Source organism: Erinaceus europaeus, chromosome 2 (assembly GCF_950295315.1).
Source record: "Erinaceus europaeus chromosome 2, mEriEur2.1, whole genome shotgun sequence".
Lineage (NCBI taxonomy): Eukaryota > Metazoa > Chordata > Mammalia > Eulipotyphla > Erinaceidae > Erinaceus > Erinaceus europaeus.
The window spans coordinates 459,727-475,821 of NC_080163.1; the positions used below are offsets into that span (position 1 = coordinate 459,727).

The 16,095-nt window shown below is 56.2% G+C and overlaps 2 protein-coding genes across 5 annotated transcripts; both read right to left on the reverse strand.

Annotated features, from left to right (window-relative positions):
- Nucleotides 1–481: 481 nt before the first annotated feature.
- Nucleotides 482–6,366, reverse strand: LOC132533061 (mucin-6-like). 4 transcript variants are annotated; one of them, XM_060172566.1, is made up of 4 exons: nt 6,065–6,366; nt 4,805–5,369; nt 4,181–4,213; nt 482–2,469 (listed from the first exon to the last, which is right to left on the reverse strand). In XM_060172566.1, the coding sequence occupies exons 1-4, from the start codon at nt 6,364–6,366 to the stop codon at nt 2,368–2,370; spliced, it is 1,002 nt and encodes a 333-aa protein (XP_060028549.1). In that variant the 3' UTR covers nt 482–2,367. The 4 variants fall into 4 exon arrangements, with proteins under 4 accessions (XP_060028549.1, XP_060028560.1, XP_060028540.1 ...); XM_060172549.1 differs by lacking the exon at nt 482–2,469 and having other exon boundaries at nt 3,797–4,281; nt 4,332–5,133; nt 5,215–5,369; XM_060172577.1 differs by lacking the exon at nt 4,181–4,213 and having other exon boundaries at nt 4,788–5,369.
- A 98-nt stretch (nt 6,367–6,464) lies between these two features.
- LOC103127029 (zinc finger protein 585A-like) lies at nt 6,465–15,544 on the reverse strand. Its single transcript, XM_060186500.1, has 3 exons — nt 15,505–15,544; nt 13,476–13,715; nt 6,465–9,299 (listed from the first exon to the last, which is right to left on the reverse strand). Exons 1-3 carry the CDS (start codon nt 15,542–15,544, stop codon nt 6,469–6,471), a joined length of 3,111 nt encoding a protein of 1,036 aa, XP_060042483.1. The 3' UTR covers nt 6,465–6,468.
- Nucleotides 15,545–16,095: the final 551 nt, after the last annotated feature.

Below are 16,095 nucleotides of genomic sequence, written 5' to 3' on the forward strand. Positions count from 1 at the left end.
CCTCCCCAACCACTGTGGGACGCTCTTTACCAGCAAACCCGACCTTCCTCACACGAGTCCCTGCTGACTGGATCAAGACATGATGGTGGGATGCCTGTGGGGAGTCCTCGAGACACACTCTGGCCTCACACAACACTGGAGAGGTGACTCTGAAGAAAAGCCTTTTGAGGGGGCAGGGTAGGTGGCACAGTGGTTACACACAGAGACTCTCCTGTCTGAGGGCCCAAAGTCCCAGGTTCAACCCCGTACGCCACCATCAGCCACAGCTGAGCAGGGCTCTCGAGAAAATAATAAATTCTAATGATGGAATAATTGAAATAAATGTAAAAACTTGCAAATAGACTCTCATGCCTGAGGCTACAAAGCCCCAGGTTCAATCCCTCATACCACCATCAACCAGAGCTGAGCAAGGCTCTAATTTTAAAACAAACAAAACTAACTCTTGGTTTCTTTTTTTAAAAAAAAATTTATTTATTCCCTTTTGTTGCCCTTGTTATTTTAGTGTAGTTATTATTATTGTCATTGTTGGCTAGGACAGAGAGAAATGGAGAGAGGAGGGGAAGACAGACAGGGGGAGAGAAAGACAGACACCTGCAGACCTGCTTCACCGCCTGGGAAGCGACTCCCCTGCAGGTGGGGAGCCAGGGGCTCGAACCGGGATCCTTACGCCGGTCCCTGCGCTTTGCGCCACCTGCGCTTAACCCGCTGCGCCACCGCCCGACTCCACATTTATATCTTTCAACTTACTTTGGACAGAGACAGGGACAAACGAAGAGCTGACGGGGAGACACCTCCCGCACTGCTTCACCTCCCGTGACGCTTTCTCCCTGCAGATGGGGAGCGAGGGCTTGAACCTGTGTGCTGCTCACTTAACCAGCGCACCGCCCACGCCGGCTGCTGGGGGAACTGAGCCTGGGGCCTTCGGCTGGAGTCTGCACGGCCACTGTGTCACCTTCTCTCGGCTTCTTGGCTTAGCAGCGAGCCAGGGGCATCGCCACTGCGGCACCTCCTACCCTCACGTCTGAGGCTCCGAAGGCCGCTGCTCACGGCTCTCACGTCCGTTGGCGGGACAGAGAGGACGAGGGAGTGAGGGGAGACAGACTCCGCACAGCCGCTTCTCCACCCGGGGAGCTTTGCTCCACTGTGGGGCCGGGGGGCGGCGCGTGGGTTTGAGCCCTGGGCCCCCAGCAGCCGGGGGAGCTGGGCTGCGGGTGTCTCCCTGCCCCTCTCCCTTCCTGCCACAAAGAAGCAGTTTTGTGACAGCGACTCACTGCTGAGCGTGAGTGATAACTTCACCACCTCCCTGGAGGCGGCCTTCGAGGGGACAGTGGGTTTCGGCTGTTTGGGGACTCTCGTCATCCCCAGGGAGGACTTTCACGGCCAGAGAACCACGGCCACAGCCGGCGAGCGAGCGAGCCAGCCGAGGGGCCGCCTCTCAGGCCCGGACTGAGGAGACCGACGAGCTCGGGGCGCTTCCACTGCTGACGAGAACTTAGCCCGCTTCATCTGGCACCTGATTCACGAAAACACGCCTGGACTTTTCCTGGCCACTCGGACAGTCGCCAGGGTGTGACTTTACGACTCCACACGCAGCTGCGTTCATTCCCGTCACAGCAGACCAGCTGCTTCTGTGAAGACGAGGCGCTCCTTTCGTATCCGCACCTGGGCACGCACGGCCTCCGTGGGCACGTGTCTCTCACCCACGCGGGGCTGTGTCTGAAGAACACAGAGGCGGTCACCATCCCAGCGTTGAAGACTGAATTCTTTTGTTTTTGTAAGATGACTCACTGAACAAACCACTGGCCTCCTGGAGCTCTGCAGCCCTCGGGGCCCGCCCGCCGGCCGCCCGGCCCGCAGCGACACCCCATCAGACCAGAGGAGGAGGAGGAGGAGGAGGGGAGCCGGAAAGCACTCTGGGAGCCGAGCTGCCGGCCCTCACGCTGGGCCACTCACCACCGCTCGCTGCACTACCCTGGGCCACCCAGGCTGTCGCGGGGTCCGAGGAGCAGTGCGCTCAGGGGCGAGATGCTGGCAGAGGACACGCCGGCCGGGCCGGTCCCTCTGGGAACAAGTCCCAGGACGCTGCTGTCAGCTGCCAGGGTCTGGGCGCCGCCTGTCGGGGGCTCGGGAGAGGAGGCGCTCCGCCGCCACAAACAGGAGCCTGGCACTGGACCTGAAGCTGGGAGGCCAGGCAGTTCTGCAAGGGCCTTCAGGATGGCACATACAAGCCCAGGCTGCCAAAACACAAACACAGCTGCTGCTGCGCTCGGGTGGCCACAGCTGTGCTGTAACCACTCACCCAGCAGAGGGATTTAAAAGACTGTGGAGTTCTGGGTAGATGAGTGCTCGGTGTTTTGCTTTCAATGATCACCCCAAGGTCAAAGCAGAGGCTGTGCTGGGATTGAGGCTGTGTGGAGACTGAGGCTGTGTGGAGACTGAGGCTGTGTGGAGACTGAGGCTGTGTGGAGACTGAGGCTGTATAGGGATTGAGGCTGTGCGGGGATTGAGGCTGTGTGGAGACTGAGGCTGTATAGGGATTGAGGCTGTGCGGGGATTGAGGCTGTGTGGAGACCGAGGCTGTGTGGGGATTGAGGCTGTGTGGGGATTGAGGCTGTGTGGGGACTGAGGCTGTGTGGAGACTGAGGCTGTATAGGGATTGAGGCTGTGTGGAGACTGAGGCTGTGCGGGGATTGAGGCTGTGTGGAGACTGGGGCTGTGCGGGGATTGAGGCTGTGTGGGGATTGAGGCTGTGTGGAGACTGAGGCTGTGTGGGGATTGAGGCTGTGTGGGGATTGAGGCTGTGTGGGGATTGAGGCTGTGTGGGGATTGAGGCTGTGTGGAGACCGAGGCTGTGTGGGGATTGAGGCTGTGTGGAGACTGAGGCTGTGTGGGGATTGAGGCTGTGTGGAGACTGAGGCTGTGTGGGGATTGAGGCTGTGTGGAGACTGAGGCTGTGTGGGGATTGAGGCTGTGTGGAGACTGAGGCTGTGTGGAGACTGAGGCTGTGTGGATACTGAGACTGTGTGGAGATGGACGCTGTGTGGATACTGAGACTGTGTGGAGATGGAGGCTTTATGGAGACTGATGCTGTGTGGAGATTGAGGCTGTGTGGAACTGAGGCTGTGTGGAGACTGAGGTTGTGTGGATCTTAGGCTGTGTGAAGCTGAGGCTCTGTGAGACTGAGGCTGTGTGGAGCTGAGGTTGTGTGGAGACTGAGACTGTGTGGAGCAGAGGCTATGTGGAGACTGAGGATGGGTGAAGACTGAGGCTGTGTGGAGACAGAGCCTGTGTGGAGCTGAGGCTCTGTGGAGACCGAGGCTGTGTGGAGATTAAGACTACGTGGTGCTGAGGCTGTGTGGAGACAGGCTGTGTGGAGCTGAGGCTATGTGGAGACTGATGCTGTGTGGAGATTGAGGCTTTGTGGAGACCGAGGCTGTGTGGAGCTGATGCTGTGTAGAGACTGAGACTGTATGGAGACCGAGGCTGTGTAGAGAATGAGGCTGTGTGGAGACAGAGTCTTTGTAGAGCTGATGCTGTGTGGAGACCGAGGCTTTGTGTAGCTGACTGTATGGAGATTGAAGCAGTTTGTAGCTGAGACCAAGGCTGTGTGGAGGCTGAGGTTGTGTGGAGTTGATGCTGTGTGGACACTGAGGCTGTGTGGAGGCTGAGGTTGTGTGAATGCGCCTGTGTGGAGTTGATGCTGTGTGGAGACCGAGGCTGTGTGGAGACTGAGGCTGTGTGGAGACCGAGGCAGTGTGGGGACTGAAGCTTTGTGTAGCTGAAACTGTGTGGAGACAGAGTCTGTGTGGATACCAAGGCTGTGTAGAGAGTTAGGCTGTGTGGAGGCCGAGGTTGTGTGGACACTGAGGCTGTGTGGAGGCTGAGGTTGTGTGGAGAAGTGCCTGTGTGGAGTTGATGCTGTGTGGAGACTGAGGCTGTGTGGAGAGTGAGGCTATGTGGAGCTGAGGCTGTGTGGAGACTGAGGCTGGGTGGAGATTGAGGCTGTTTGGAGACTGAGGCTGCGTGGAGACAGAGGCTACGAGGAGACTGGCTGTGCGGAGACTGAGACTGTGTGGAGCAGAGGCTGCGTGGAGACTGATGCTGTGTGGAGATTGAGACTGTGTAGAGACCGTGGCTGTATAGCGACCGAGTCTGTGTGGAGCTGAGGCTGTGGGGAGACCGAGACTGTGTGGAGAGTGAGGCTGTATGGAGACTGAGGTTGTGTGGAGATCGAGACTGTGTGGAGAGTGAGGCTGTATGGAGACTGAAATTGTGTGGTGACTGAGGCTGTGTGGAGACCGAGGCTGTGTGGAGCTGAAGTGTGTGGATACTGTGGCTGTGTGGAGACGGAGGCTGTATGGAGACAGAGGCTGTGTGGAGACTGAGGTTGTGTGGATCCTAGGCTGTGTGGAGCTGAGGCTCTGTGAGACTGATGCTGTGTGGAGACCGAGACTGTGTGGAGCTGAGGGTTTGTGAGACTGAGGCTGTGTGGAGACTGAGGCTTTGTGGAGACAGGTTGTGTGGAACTGAGGCTGTGTGGAGAGTGAAGCTGTGTGGAGGCTGATGTGTGGACACTGAGGCTGGGTGGAGCTGCACCTGTATGGAGTTGATGCTGTGTGGAGCTTAGGCTGTTTGGAGACAGGCTGTGTGGAGCTGATGCTGTGTATAGACCGAGGCTATGTGGAACTGATGCTGTGTGAAAAGTGAGGCTGTGTGGCAACGGAGACTGTGTGGAGACTGAGTCTGTGTGGAGTTGAAGCAGTGTTGAGCTGTGCTTGTGTGGAGACCGAGGCAGTGTGGAGACTGAGGCTGTGTGGAGCTGATGCTGTGTGGAGACTGAGGGTGGGTGGAAACTGAGGCTGGGTGGAGACGGAGGCTGTGTGGAGACTGAGGCTTTATGTAGCTGAGACTGTGTTGAGACCAAGGCTGTGTGGAGAACTAGGCTGTGTGGAATTGAGGCTGTGTGGAGGTTGAGGTTGTGTAGAGACTGAGTCTGGGTGGACCTGCGCCTGTGTGTTGATGCTGTGTGGAGACTGAGGCTAGGTGGAGCTTGGGCTGGGTGGAGATTGAGGCAGTGTGGAGACTGAGGATGTGTTGAGACTGTGGTTGTGTGGAGATTGAGGCTGTGTGGAGCTGAGGCTGTGTGGAGACAGGTTGTGTGGAGCTTACGCTGTGTGGAGATAGGCTGGGTGGAGATTGAGGCTGTGTGCAAACTGAGGCTGTGTGGAGATTGAGGCTGTGTGGAGATTGAGGCTGTGTGGAGACTGAGGCTGTGTGGCAACCGAGTCTGTTTGGAGACCGAGTCTGTGTGGAGTTGAAGCAGTGTGGAGCTGTGGTTGTGTGGAGACCGAGGCAGTGTGGAGACTGAGGCTGTGTGGAGACTGAGGCTGTGTGAAGACAGAGGCTTTGTGGAGCTGATGGTGTGTGGAGACTGAGGCTGTGTGGAGACCGAGGCTGTGTGGAGCTGATGCTGTGTGGAGATTGAGGCTGTTTGGAGCTGAGTCTGTGTGAAGACTGAGACTGTGTGGAGACCTAGGCTTTGTGGAGCTGATGTTGTGTGGAGACTGTGGCTGTGTGAAGACTGAGACTGTGTGGAGACAGGTTGTGTGGAGCTTACGCTGTGTGGAGATTGAGGCTGTGTGGAGCTGAGGCTGTGTGGAGACTGAGGCTGTGTGGCAACCAAGGCTGTGTGGAGTTGAAGCAGTGTGGAGCTGTGGTTGTGTGGAGACCGAGGCAGTGTGGAGACTGAGGCTATGTGGAGCTGATGCTCTGTGGAGACTGAGGCTGTGTGTAGCTGAGACTGTGTGGAGAGTGAGATTGTGTGGAGCTGAGGCTGTGTGGAGAGTGAGGCTGTGTGTAGCTGAGACTGTGTGGAGAGTGAGATTGTGTGGAGCTGAGGCTGTGTGGAGAGTGAGGCTGTGTGGAGCTGAGGCTGTGTGGAGCTGATGTTGTGTGGAGACCGAGGCTGTGTGGAGACTGAGGCTGTGTGGAGCTGATGCTGTGTGGAGACTGAGGCTGCGTGGAGAGTGAGGCTGTGTGGAGCTGATGTTGTGTGGAGACTGAGGCTGGGTGGAGACTGAGGCTGGGTGGAGACTGAGCCTGTGTGGAGACTAAGACTGGGTGGAGGAGACAGGCTGTGTGGAGACTGAGGCTTTGTGGAGCTGAGGCTGTGTGGAGACTAAGGCTGTGTGGTGAGTGATGCTGTGTGTAGTTGATGTGCATGGAGACTGTTGTTTTGTGGAGCTGATGTGATATGGTTGGAGACTGACACACTATGAAGTTGTCAGGTGGCAGAGGCCTGGCTGCTTTTGCCCCACATAGTACGGCAGCAATCTGGAGAGGCCTGAGCATGTTCGAGACCACCATACCACCAACTCTAGTGAATGCCCAGACCCATGGTGTTGGGCGGACAGTCCTTCGGAGCCTCCTCCAGCACCTCTTCAGTGAAACGACAGCTTCTCTGCACATCTAGGGTCTTTCTCTTGTGTGGACTCGCTGGTGCTGAGAGAGGGTGGATTTCCGCATAAAAAACTTCCCGCATTCAGTGCACTCGTAACGTTTCACTCCGGCGTGGCCTCGCCGATGCTGACTGAACTGTGAGCTGTCCCGGAAGGACTTCCCACACTCCTCACACTCGTAGGGCCTCTCGCCGGTGTGGACCCTCTGGTGGTAGCGCAGTTTCGAGCTGGTGATGAAAGCCTTCCCACACTCGCTGCACTCGTAGGGCCTGTCTCCAGAGTGGACTCTCTGGTGGTAGCGCAGAGTGGAGCTCGAGGTGAACGACTTCCCGCACTCGCCACACTCGTAGGGTCTCCTCCCCGCATGAGCCCTCTGGTGGTAAGAGAGGGTGGCGCTGCTGGTGAAAGCCTTCCCGCACTCGCCGCACACGTAGGGCCTTTCACCCGTGTGGACTCTCCTGTGTCGGATCAGGATGGAGCTGTTGGTGAAGGACTTTCCACACTCACCACACGCGTACGGCTTTTCTCCTCTGTGGACTCTCTGATGGTAAGCAAGGCCAGAGAGGGAGGTGAAGCATTTCCCACAGGCCTTGCACTCGTGAGACCTGTCTCTGTTGTGGATTTTCTGGTGAATTGAGAGAGAAGACTTGTGGATAAAGGACTTCCCGCACTCACTACACGTGTGAGGCCGTTCTCCAGTGTGACCTCTCTGGTGCTTGTTGAACTGGGATTTGTCCTTGAAGGACTTCCCACACTGGCCGCACTCATAAGGCCTCTCTCCACTGTGCACTCGGTGGTGGTAACGCAGGCTGGCGCTGAAAGTGAACGACTTCCCACACTCCCGGCACTTGTAGGGCCTTTCCCCCGTGTGAGCTCTCTGGTGATAGCGGAGTGTGGAGCTGGACGTGAAAGCCTTCCCACACTCACTGCACTCATAGGGCTTCTCCCCCGCGTGAGCCCTCTGGTGGTAACAGAGGGTGGAGCTGCAGGTGAAAGACTTCCCGCACTCACCACACCTGTAGGGCTTTTCTCCCGTGTGGACCCTCTGGTGCTGGATGAGTGTCCACTTGTTGTTGAAGGACTTCTTACACTCGCTGCACTCGTAAGGCCTTTCTCCTGTGTGGATTCTCTGGTGCAGAACAAGGTTGTTTCTTCTAATGAAGGCCTTCCCACACTCCCTGCACTCAAAGGGCCGCTCTCCTGTGTGAACCTTCTGGTGGTAATGGAGGTCAGACCTGGAGATAAAGGACTTCCCGCACTCCCTGCACGCGTAGGGCCTGTCTCCCGAGTGAACGCTCTGATGGTAGCGCAGGGCAGAGCCGGTGGTGAAGGACCTCCCGCACTCGCCGCACCTGTAGGGCCTCTCCCCAAGGTGGCCCCGCTGATGATACTGGAGGGTGGAGCTGCAGGTGAACGACCTGCCACAGCTGCTGCACACGTAGGGTCTCTCTCCCGTGTGGATTCTCCGGTGCCGAACGAGCGTCCACCTATTGTTGAAAGACTTCCCGCACTCGCTGCACTCGTAAGGCTTCTCCCCGGAGTGGACTCTCTGGTGGTAGCGGAGGCTGGAGCTGAAGGTGAAAGACTTGCCACAGTCACTGCACTCGAAGGGCCTTTCTCCCGAGTGAACTCTGACATGTATGATCAGGTTATTTCTTCGAGTGAAGGACTTCCCGCACTCAGCACAGCCGTAAGGCCTCTCTCCAGTGTGGACTCTGTGATGATAGCGGAGAGCTGTCCGAGTGATGAAGGACTTCCTGCACTCGCTGCACTCAAAAGGTCTGTCTCCAGAATGAACTCTCTGGTGATAACGGAGGTCAGCTCTAGAGATAAAAGCCTTCCCACACTCGGCGCACTTGTGAGGTCTTTCCCCCGTGTGAGATTTCTGATGGTAACTCAGGGCAGACAGAGAAGTAAGAGATTTCCCACAGTCGCCGCACTTGTAAGCCTTCCCCACAGCCTGTGCTCTCCTATGTCGGACGAACGCGGAGCTAAACGGTCCAGCACATTCACTACACACAGAACTGTTCTCTCCGCAGTGCCACCTCTGGGGACAGAGAAGCAGAGACCTCTGGCTGAAGGCTTTCCCACATTTGCTGCACTTGAACTGCTTTGCTCCAGAGTGAATTCTCTGATGCCGAATGGGCACTGAGCTCTGCTTAAAGGGCTTGTCACGATCACCACACTCACGAGGTCTCTTTCCAGTGTGGAGTTTCTGGTGCACCACAAGTGAGGATTTGTATCTGAATGTTTTCCTGCACATACCGCACACAAAACACTGTCTGCCAGCGTGGACACCCACATCAGGGACAAGTGTGCGCTTGGGACCAAAAACTCTCTTGTGCTGCTGCCACGTGCAGGGACTCTTGCTGCTCTGTGAAGCTGCCCTGCATTGGGTGGTTCTGTCTAGCGTCTCTCCACCCTGAGCGTTCTGTGGGTGGAGAGGGGCTGAGGTGGTCATGCAGTCCTTGGAGTCGTCCTCGCGGGCACAGGGCACCTCTGACGCCTGGCCATTGAAGACTCTCCCCAGCGAGGCCTGGTCCACACGGCTTCTAAAGGGTTTCTCTTCCACGTGCTGCTCCTGGCGCTGTTGATGGCTCGCACTGAGATGAAACCTCTTCACACACGCTCCACATCTGACCAGCTTCTGCCTGTGCAGCGCGCCCTGTTGCTCTGCCAGGTGGAAAATGTCTCTTAAGACTGGACCACACATCTCACAGGGGTGGGTCTTCTGGGAAGATGAGGCAGTTGCGGATGGCCTGGGAGCCTGGGTTTGAAACGTGCTGACAGGGAGGCTCTGTTCAGAGGGGGCCTCTGCACGCTCTGCTCCACAGCAGCAACCTGGACACAGAGCATGATGGTGAGACACATGCAGACAGCAAGGAGGGGCAGCCCCCCAAGGTGTGCACCTGTCAGATGTGGGGATACATCCATGGCCTGCTTTTCATGACAAGGGAGCGGAGACTGGGTGAAGGACTGCTTGGCCACTGTGCATTCCTGGCCTCCGAGGTGGAGACCCGGTCAGAAGAAGGACAAAAAGACAGACACAGGGCTAGGGAGACAGCGTAACAGCTCTGCAAATGACTCTCCTACCTGAGGCTCTGAAGTCCCAGGTTCTATCCCCTGCACCACCATCAGCCAGAGCTCAGCAGGGATAGTGTACGTGTGTGTGATTAAAATAAACCAAATTAAAAAGATTAGAAAATAAACAGATGCAAGTAAGTGTGTGACACAAACAGAAGAGATAAGATCTACACCCTGCCAATGACTTCTTTTTAAGTAGAAATTTTTATTTATTATTTTTAAAATTTATTTACTTCTTATATTTACTTATTTTTCCTTTTTTATTGCTCTTGTTTTTTATTGTTGTTGTAGTTATTATTGTTGTTGTTACTGATGTCGTTGTTGTTAGGACAGAGAGAAATGGAGAGAGGAGGGGAAGACAGAGAGGGAGAGAGAAAGACAGACACCAGCAGACCTGCTTCACCGCCTGTGAAGCGACTCCCCTGCAGGTGGGGAGCCGGGGGCTCAAACCGGGATCCTTGGACCAGTCCTTGTGCTTTGCACCACGTGTGCTTAACCCGCTGTGCTACCATCTGACTCTCATGATCTTTTTTTTTGATTTTTCTTTATAGGATAGTGACAGCCAGAAATCCAGAGGGGAGGGGGAGACAGAGGGAGAGAGACAGAAAGACACCTACAGCCCTGTTTCGCAGCTGCTTGCTGCACTTTCCCCTGCAGGTGGGGACTGGAGGCTTGAACATGGGTCCTCATGCACTTAACTAGGTGCGCCCCAGCCTGGTCCCCCCACCCCCTTTAACTTACTTATTTACTCATGAGAGGGGCCTTCTCAGAGAAAGGGGACCAAGACATCACACTGGCATATATGCTGCTGGGGACTGAGCTTGGGCCCTCATGCCTGAGAGTCTGACACTCCATCCACTGTGCCGCCTCCCAGACGACTATCTCCTCCTGTCTGAAAACCTGAATACCTCATAATGACATAGAAACAAACAAACAAAACAGACTACTAGCTTTTCAAGGTCCAATGTAAGAATATGTGACGATCTCATAAGACTGCTTGAGGGCTGGGGAGAGAGCATGATGGTTCTCCTGCCTGAGGCTCTGAGGTCCCAGGTTCAATTCCCAGTACCACCATCAGCCAGAGCTGAGCAGAGCTCTGATCTCTCTCTCTTTCTCTCTCTCACTTGTTAAAATACGACATATTTACTTAAAAAAAAAAGTGGGAGTCGGGCGGTAGTGCAGCGGGTTAAGCACACGTGGCACAAAGCGCAAGGACCAGCATGAGGATCCTGGTTTGAGCCCCCGGCTCCCCACCTGCAGGGGAGTCGCTTCCCAGGCGGTGAAGCAGGTCTGCAGGTTTCTATCTTTCTCTCCCCCTCTCTGTCTTCCCCTCCTCTCTCCATTTCTTCTTTCTGTCCTATCCAACAACGACGACATCAATAACAACAATAACTACAACAACAATAAGAAAAAACAAGGGTAACAAAAGGGAAAATAAAAATAAATATGAACATTTTTTTTTAAAGTGTGAAGTATATTGTTTTAAATCCTGGTACAGGCAGGGGCAGACAAGATCATGGTTCTGCAGCACAGAGACTCTTCTGCCAGAGGCTCCAGAGCCTCAGGTTCAATCCCCTGCACCACCATCATCCAGAGCTAAGCAGGGTTGGGGGGGAGGGGAAAACAAAGGGAAAAACAAGCCAAAGAACAGAGAGGGCCTGAGGGTAGCAGGGCAGTGGTCAGAGCAGTGGACCTGCAAATGTGAGGTGCTGAGCTCAACCCCCAAGGTCACCTAAGTAAGAATGCTGCCCTGCTGCTTTCATCTTACCCACCCCACCCGCATCAACAAATCTTTAGGAAAGCAGCAAAGATCCGAGCGGAAACAGTGCTACAACGAAGCACAAAAGGAGCAGCGTCATGCTGGGTCAGGCTTCGGAGCCTGGGAGCGGTGCAGTGGGCAGAGCACCGGACTCCCAAGCATGAGGTCCTGAGTGTGATCAGAGAGTCCTGCTTCATGTCCTCTCTCACAAACCCACTGTAGACAAACAAAAGGTAGGGAAGACAGCATGATGGTTCTACCGTCTGAGTTCAATCCCCAGCACCAGCCAGGGCTGAGCGAGGCTCCGGGCGTGCTCTCGCTCTCTCTTTTATTTTATTTTATTTTATTTACTATTGGATAGAGGCAGAGAAATCGAGAGGGTGGTAGTGCGCGCAGCAGAGTGTAGTTATCACACGTGAGGCCCTGGGTTCAAGGCGCTGGTCCCCGCCTGCAGGGGAGAGGTCTACACACTCATCGCTCTCATAGCTCTGCCTACATGAAAAATAAAAAGGAAGAAGAGGAAAAGAAAGGAAAAAAGCAGAAAGAGCCAGTAGGAGAAATGGATTCATTGTGCAGGCGCCACGTCCCAGCAATGAGCCGGTAACAACCACAAAAATGGAAAATACGGGAGTCAGGCGGTAGTGCTGCGGTGAAGCACACATAGCATGAAGCGCAGGGACCGGCGTCAGGATCCCGGTTCGAGCCCCGGCTCCCCACCCGCAGGGGAGTCGCTTCCCAGGCGGTGAAGCAGGTCTGCAAGTGTCTGTCTTTCTCTCCCCCTCTCTGTCTTCCCCTCCTCTCTCCATTTCTTTTTTTTACCAGAGCACTGCTCAGCTCTGGCTTATGGTGGAGTGGGGGATTGAACCTGGGACTTGAGAGCTTCAGGCATGAAAGTCTCTTTGCATAACCATTATGCTATACCCCCACCCTTCCTCTCTCCATTTCTTTCTGTCCTATCCAATGACGACATCAACAACAACAGAAATAACTATAACAAAAATTAAAAAATGGGGAACAAAAGGGAAAATAAATAAATACTGAAAAAACACTTTATGGTGTAATGCGTCAAAGCACTTGGAGCGGTGGAAGAGAACTGTGGGGTCCTGTGCACAAGGAAGCTGCACTAAGTCAATGACTGCACTGTAAAGCAATAACTCTCTCACAAGACACACACACACAACTGTCGAGAGAAATCTAGAGAAAGACAGAGAGAAAGAGCGTCTCGTCACCCAATCTGGTCCCCTACGCCTACACTGAACTTCTCTGTTCCAGTGTCTTGGAAACAGAGCTGGCAGTCAGCTGAGGTCAAGAACAAACACCTCATCACAGACCCCTGCGAGCGTCAACCCGGCTCTGACCTAGCACGTTATGATCGGGCCCTCCTCAATCGCTATCGAACAGGCCATGGCCGGTGCGCCGCTATGTCCCATCGCTGGGGAACCAGAGATGACCCGAACTGCCCCTGCAGCCACAGACAGACTGTGACCCACATAGTCAACGACTGCCACCTCTCCAGATTCAAAGGAGGTCTCGAAACTTGACATCAGGCTCAACCTGACGCTGGTGACTGGCTGCGGAAGAAGGGCAAACGCTAGAAGAAGAAGCCCCGCCCCGCAGGGGCTGATGATGGCGCGCAGGTATGGGCTTTAGAGCTGTGGTGTCTTCTCTGGTGACTGTCTGCCAGAAAGTCACCTCAGGTTGGTGACGGCTCCACAACATTCCCTCCTGCAATGACAGAGGTCAGGAGTAGCACCTCAGGCAGAAAGCAGGCGCAGTGGAGACCCAGGATCACTGCGCCACAGGTGGCTCTCAGCCCTTTTTCCAAGGGCTCTCCACACTTGGGAACGGGGTAGAGGATGAGCAGAGGGCAGCAAGTCAGCCTGAGAGCACAGCGCACACCCAGGAAACGGGAGAGGAAGCAGCTGGTGCAAGCCACGCGCGAGGAGGACAGGAGGTGAGGAGAGTGAGGCTGAGGTGACGGGACTGTGACAACATGACCCAGGAGGACAACAGGTGAGGAGTGAGGCTGCGGTGACGGGACTGTGACAACATTACCCAGGAGGAGGACAGGAGGTGAGGAGAGTGAGGCTGAGGTGACGGGACTGTGACAACATGACCCAGGAGGACAACAGGTGAGGAGTGAGGCTGCGGTGACGGGACTGTGACAACATTACCCAGTGAAGAGACGAGCGTGTAATTGTCCAGCATCACATCGAGGTATAAGCGTCTCTGGGTCTCATCAAGGAGCCTCCACTCCCCGCAGGAGAAGTGCACAACGACCTCCTTAAATGCCACGGGGTCCTGATGCGACAGGGACAGGTGACACCTGGTCAGAACTCTCTCTACCCCACCCGCACTCGCCCACAGCGCCCGCCTCAGGGGAAATCCCAGGTCCTGCAGACACACACTCTCTCCTCAGAGTAGCTAAGTCTTCAGCATGGGACTCCTCACTGGGTCAGTGCTGATCCTCAGTCCCTCCCTCCCTCACTGTGACCTCCTCACTGGGTCAGTGCTGACACTCAGTCCCTCCCTCCCTCACTGTGACCTGCTCACTGGGTCAGTGCTGATCCTCAGTCCCTCCCTCCCTCACTGTGACCTCCTCACTGGGTCAGTGCTGGATACTCAGTCCCTCCCTCCCTCACTGTGACCTCCTCACTGGGTCAGTGCTGACACTCAGTCCCTCCCTCCCTCACTGTGACCTCCTCACTGGGTCAGTGCTGATCCTCAGTCCCTCCCTCCCTCATGCGACCTCCTCACTGGGTCAGTGCTGATCCTCAGTCCCTCCCTCCCTCACTGTGATCTCCTCACTGGGTCAGTGCTGACACTCAGTCCCTCCCTCCCTCACTGTGACCTCCTCACTGGGACAGTGCTGATCCTCAGTCCCTCCCTCCCTCACTGTGACCTGCTCACTGGGTCAGTGCTGATCCTCAGTCCCTCCCTCCCTCACTGTGACCTCCTCACTGGGTCAGTGCTGACACTCAGTCCCTCCCTCCCTCACTGTGATCTCCTCACTGGGTCAGTGCTGACACTCAGTCCCTCCCTCCCTCACTGTGACCTCCTCACTGGGTCAGTGCTGACCCTCAGTCCCTCCCTCCCTCACTGTGACTCCTCACTGGGTCAGTGCTGATCCTCAGTCCCTCCCTCCCTCACGCGACCTCCTCACTGGGTCAGTGCTGATCCTCAGTCCCTCCCTCCCTCACTGTGACTCCTCACTGGGTCAGTGCTGACACTCAGTCCCTCCCTCCCTCACTGTGACTCCTCACTGGGTCAGTGCTGATCCTCAGTCCCTCCCTCCCTCATGCGACCTCCTCACTGGGTCAGTGCTGACACTCAGTCCCTCCCTCCCTCACTGTGACTCCTCACTGGGTCAGTGCTGACACTCAGTCCCTCCCTCCCTCACTCTGACCTCCTCACTGGGTCAGTGCTGATCCTCAGTCCCTCCCTCCCTCATGCGACCTCCTCACTGGGTCAGTGCTGACACTCAGTCCCTCCCTCCCTCACTGTGACCTGCTCACTGGGTCAGTGCTGACCCTCAGTCCCTCCCTCCCTCACTGTGACCTGCTCACTGGGTCAGTGCTGACACTCAGTCCCTCCCTCCCTCACTGTGACCTGCTCACTGGGTCAGTGCTGACCCTCAGTCCCTCCCTCCCTCACTGTGACCTCCTCACTGGGTCAGTGCTGATCCTCAGTCCCTCCCTCCCTCACTGTGACTCCTCACTGGGTCAGTGCTGACACTCAGTCCCTCCCTCCCTCACTGTGACTCCTCACTGGGTCAGTGCTGATCCTCAGTCCCTCCCTCCCTCATGCGACCTCCTCACTGGGTCAGTGCTGACACTCAGTCCCTCCCTCCCTCACTGTGACCTGCTCACTGGGTCAGTGCTGACCCTCAGTCCCTCCCTCACTGTGACCTCCTCACTGGGTCAGCGGTGATCCTCAGTCCCTCCCTCCCTCACTGTGACCTCCTCACTGGGTCAGTGCTGACACTCAGTCCCTCCCTCCCTCACTCTGACCTCCTCACTGGGTCAGTGCTGATCCTCAGTCCCTCCCTCCCTCATGCGACCTCCTCACTGGGTCAGTGCTGACCCTCAGTCCCTCCCTCCCTCACTGTGACCTGCTCACTGGGTCAGTGCTGACCCTCAGTCCCTCCCTCCCTCACTGTGACCTCCTCACTGGGTCAGTGCTGACCCTCAGTCCCTCCCTCACGCGACCTCCTCACCAGTCCACGGAAGCCACCGTCCCCCATGGTCGCCTCCGACCGTTTGCTTGGTCCGCTGCAGGGAGCCCCGAACCGGAAGTCCCGCCTCTCTCAGGCGCGGAGCTTCCTGTTTGGTCAGTGTAGGCGTAGGGGACCAGATTGGGTGACGAGACGTCAAGCGTTGGACAGGGTGGGCGAAGATCTCCGCGTAGATTGGCAGGTCTGGTCGGGCGCAGACGTGGGAAATGAACTTAGATGATGCCGCATCCCGACGAATATCTGGCGGGGCGATGTGGCTGAGAACTGGCAGCCATGGGACCGGGGTGGAACGGAGGGTTCCAGAAATGATCCTCATGGAGGAGTATAATTTGGGATGACCAGGTGGACACGGGGGCCGCGGAGCCATCCTGGGCGCAGTGGTCTGCAGTCAGTGGGCAAATAAAAATGGCGTGAACAGACTCGGGCCAGGACACTCCAGGCGACCACGAGTCGATGACCTATTTCGGGCCACAACGACCAGTAGGGTCCCGTCGGAATGGTCAATAATCAGCGGAATCCACGGCCGACAAACGGCTGACCCCAGGGCCGCAGTCACAGGG

Bases quoted from the DNA above. Each gene is read 5' to 3' on its own strand.
- LOC103127029 (XM_060186500.1), bottom strand. From the start codon at position 15,544: ATGGGGGACGGTGGCTTCCGTGGACTGGTGAGGAGGTCGC. The intron at 13,716-15,504 runs GTGAGGGAGGGA...AGCTACTCTGAG, and splicing joins TGGACTGGTGAGGAGGTCGC to GAGAGAGTGTGTGTCTGCAG. The intron at 9,300-13,475 runs GTAATGTTGTCA...CTCTGTGTCCAG, and splicing joins CACGCTCGTCTCTTCACTGG to GTTGCTGCTGTGGAGCAGAG.
- LOC132533061 (XM_060172549.1), bottom strand. From the start codon at position 6,366: ATGGTGGTCTCGAACATGCTCAGGCCTCTCCAGATTGCTGCCGTACTA. The intron at 5,370-6,064 runs CTCAGTCTCCAC...TCTCCACACAGC, and splicing joins AGCCTCAGTCTCCACCCAGC to CTCAGTCTCCACACTGCCTC. The intron at 4,282-4,331 runs GTATCCACACAC...ACACAGCCTCAG, and splicing joins TCCGTCTCCACACAGCCACA to TCACCACACAATTTCAGTCT.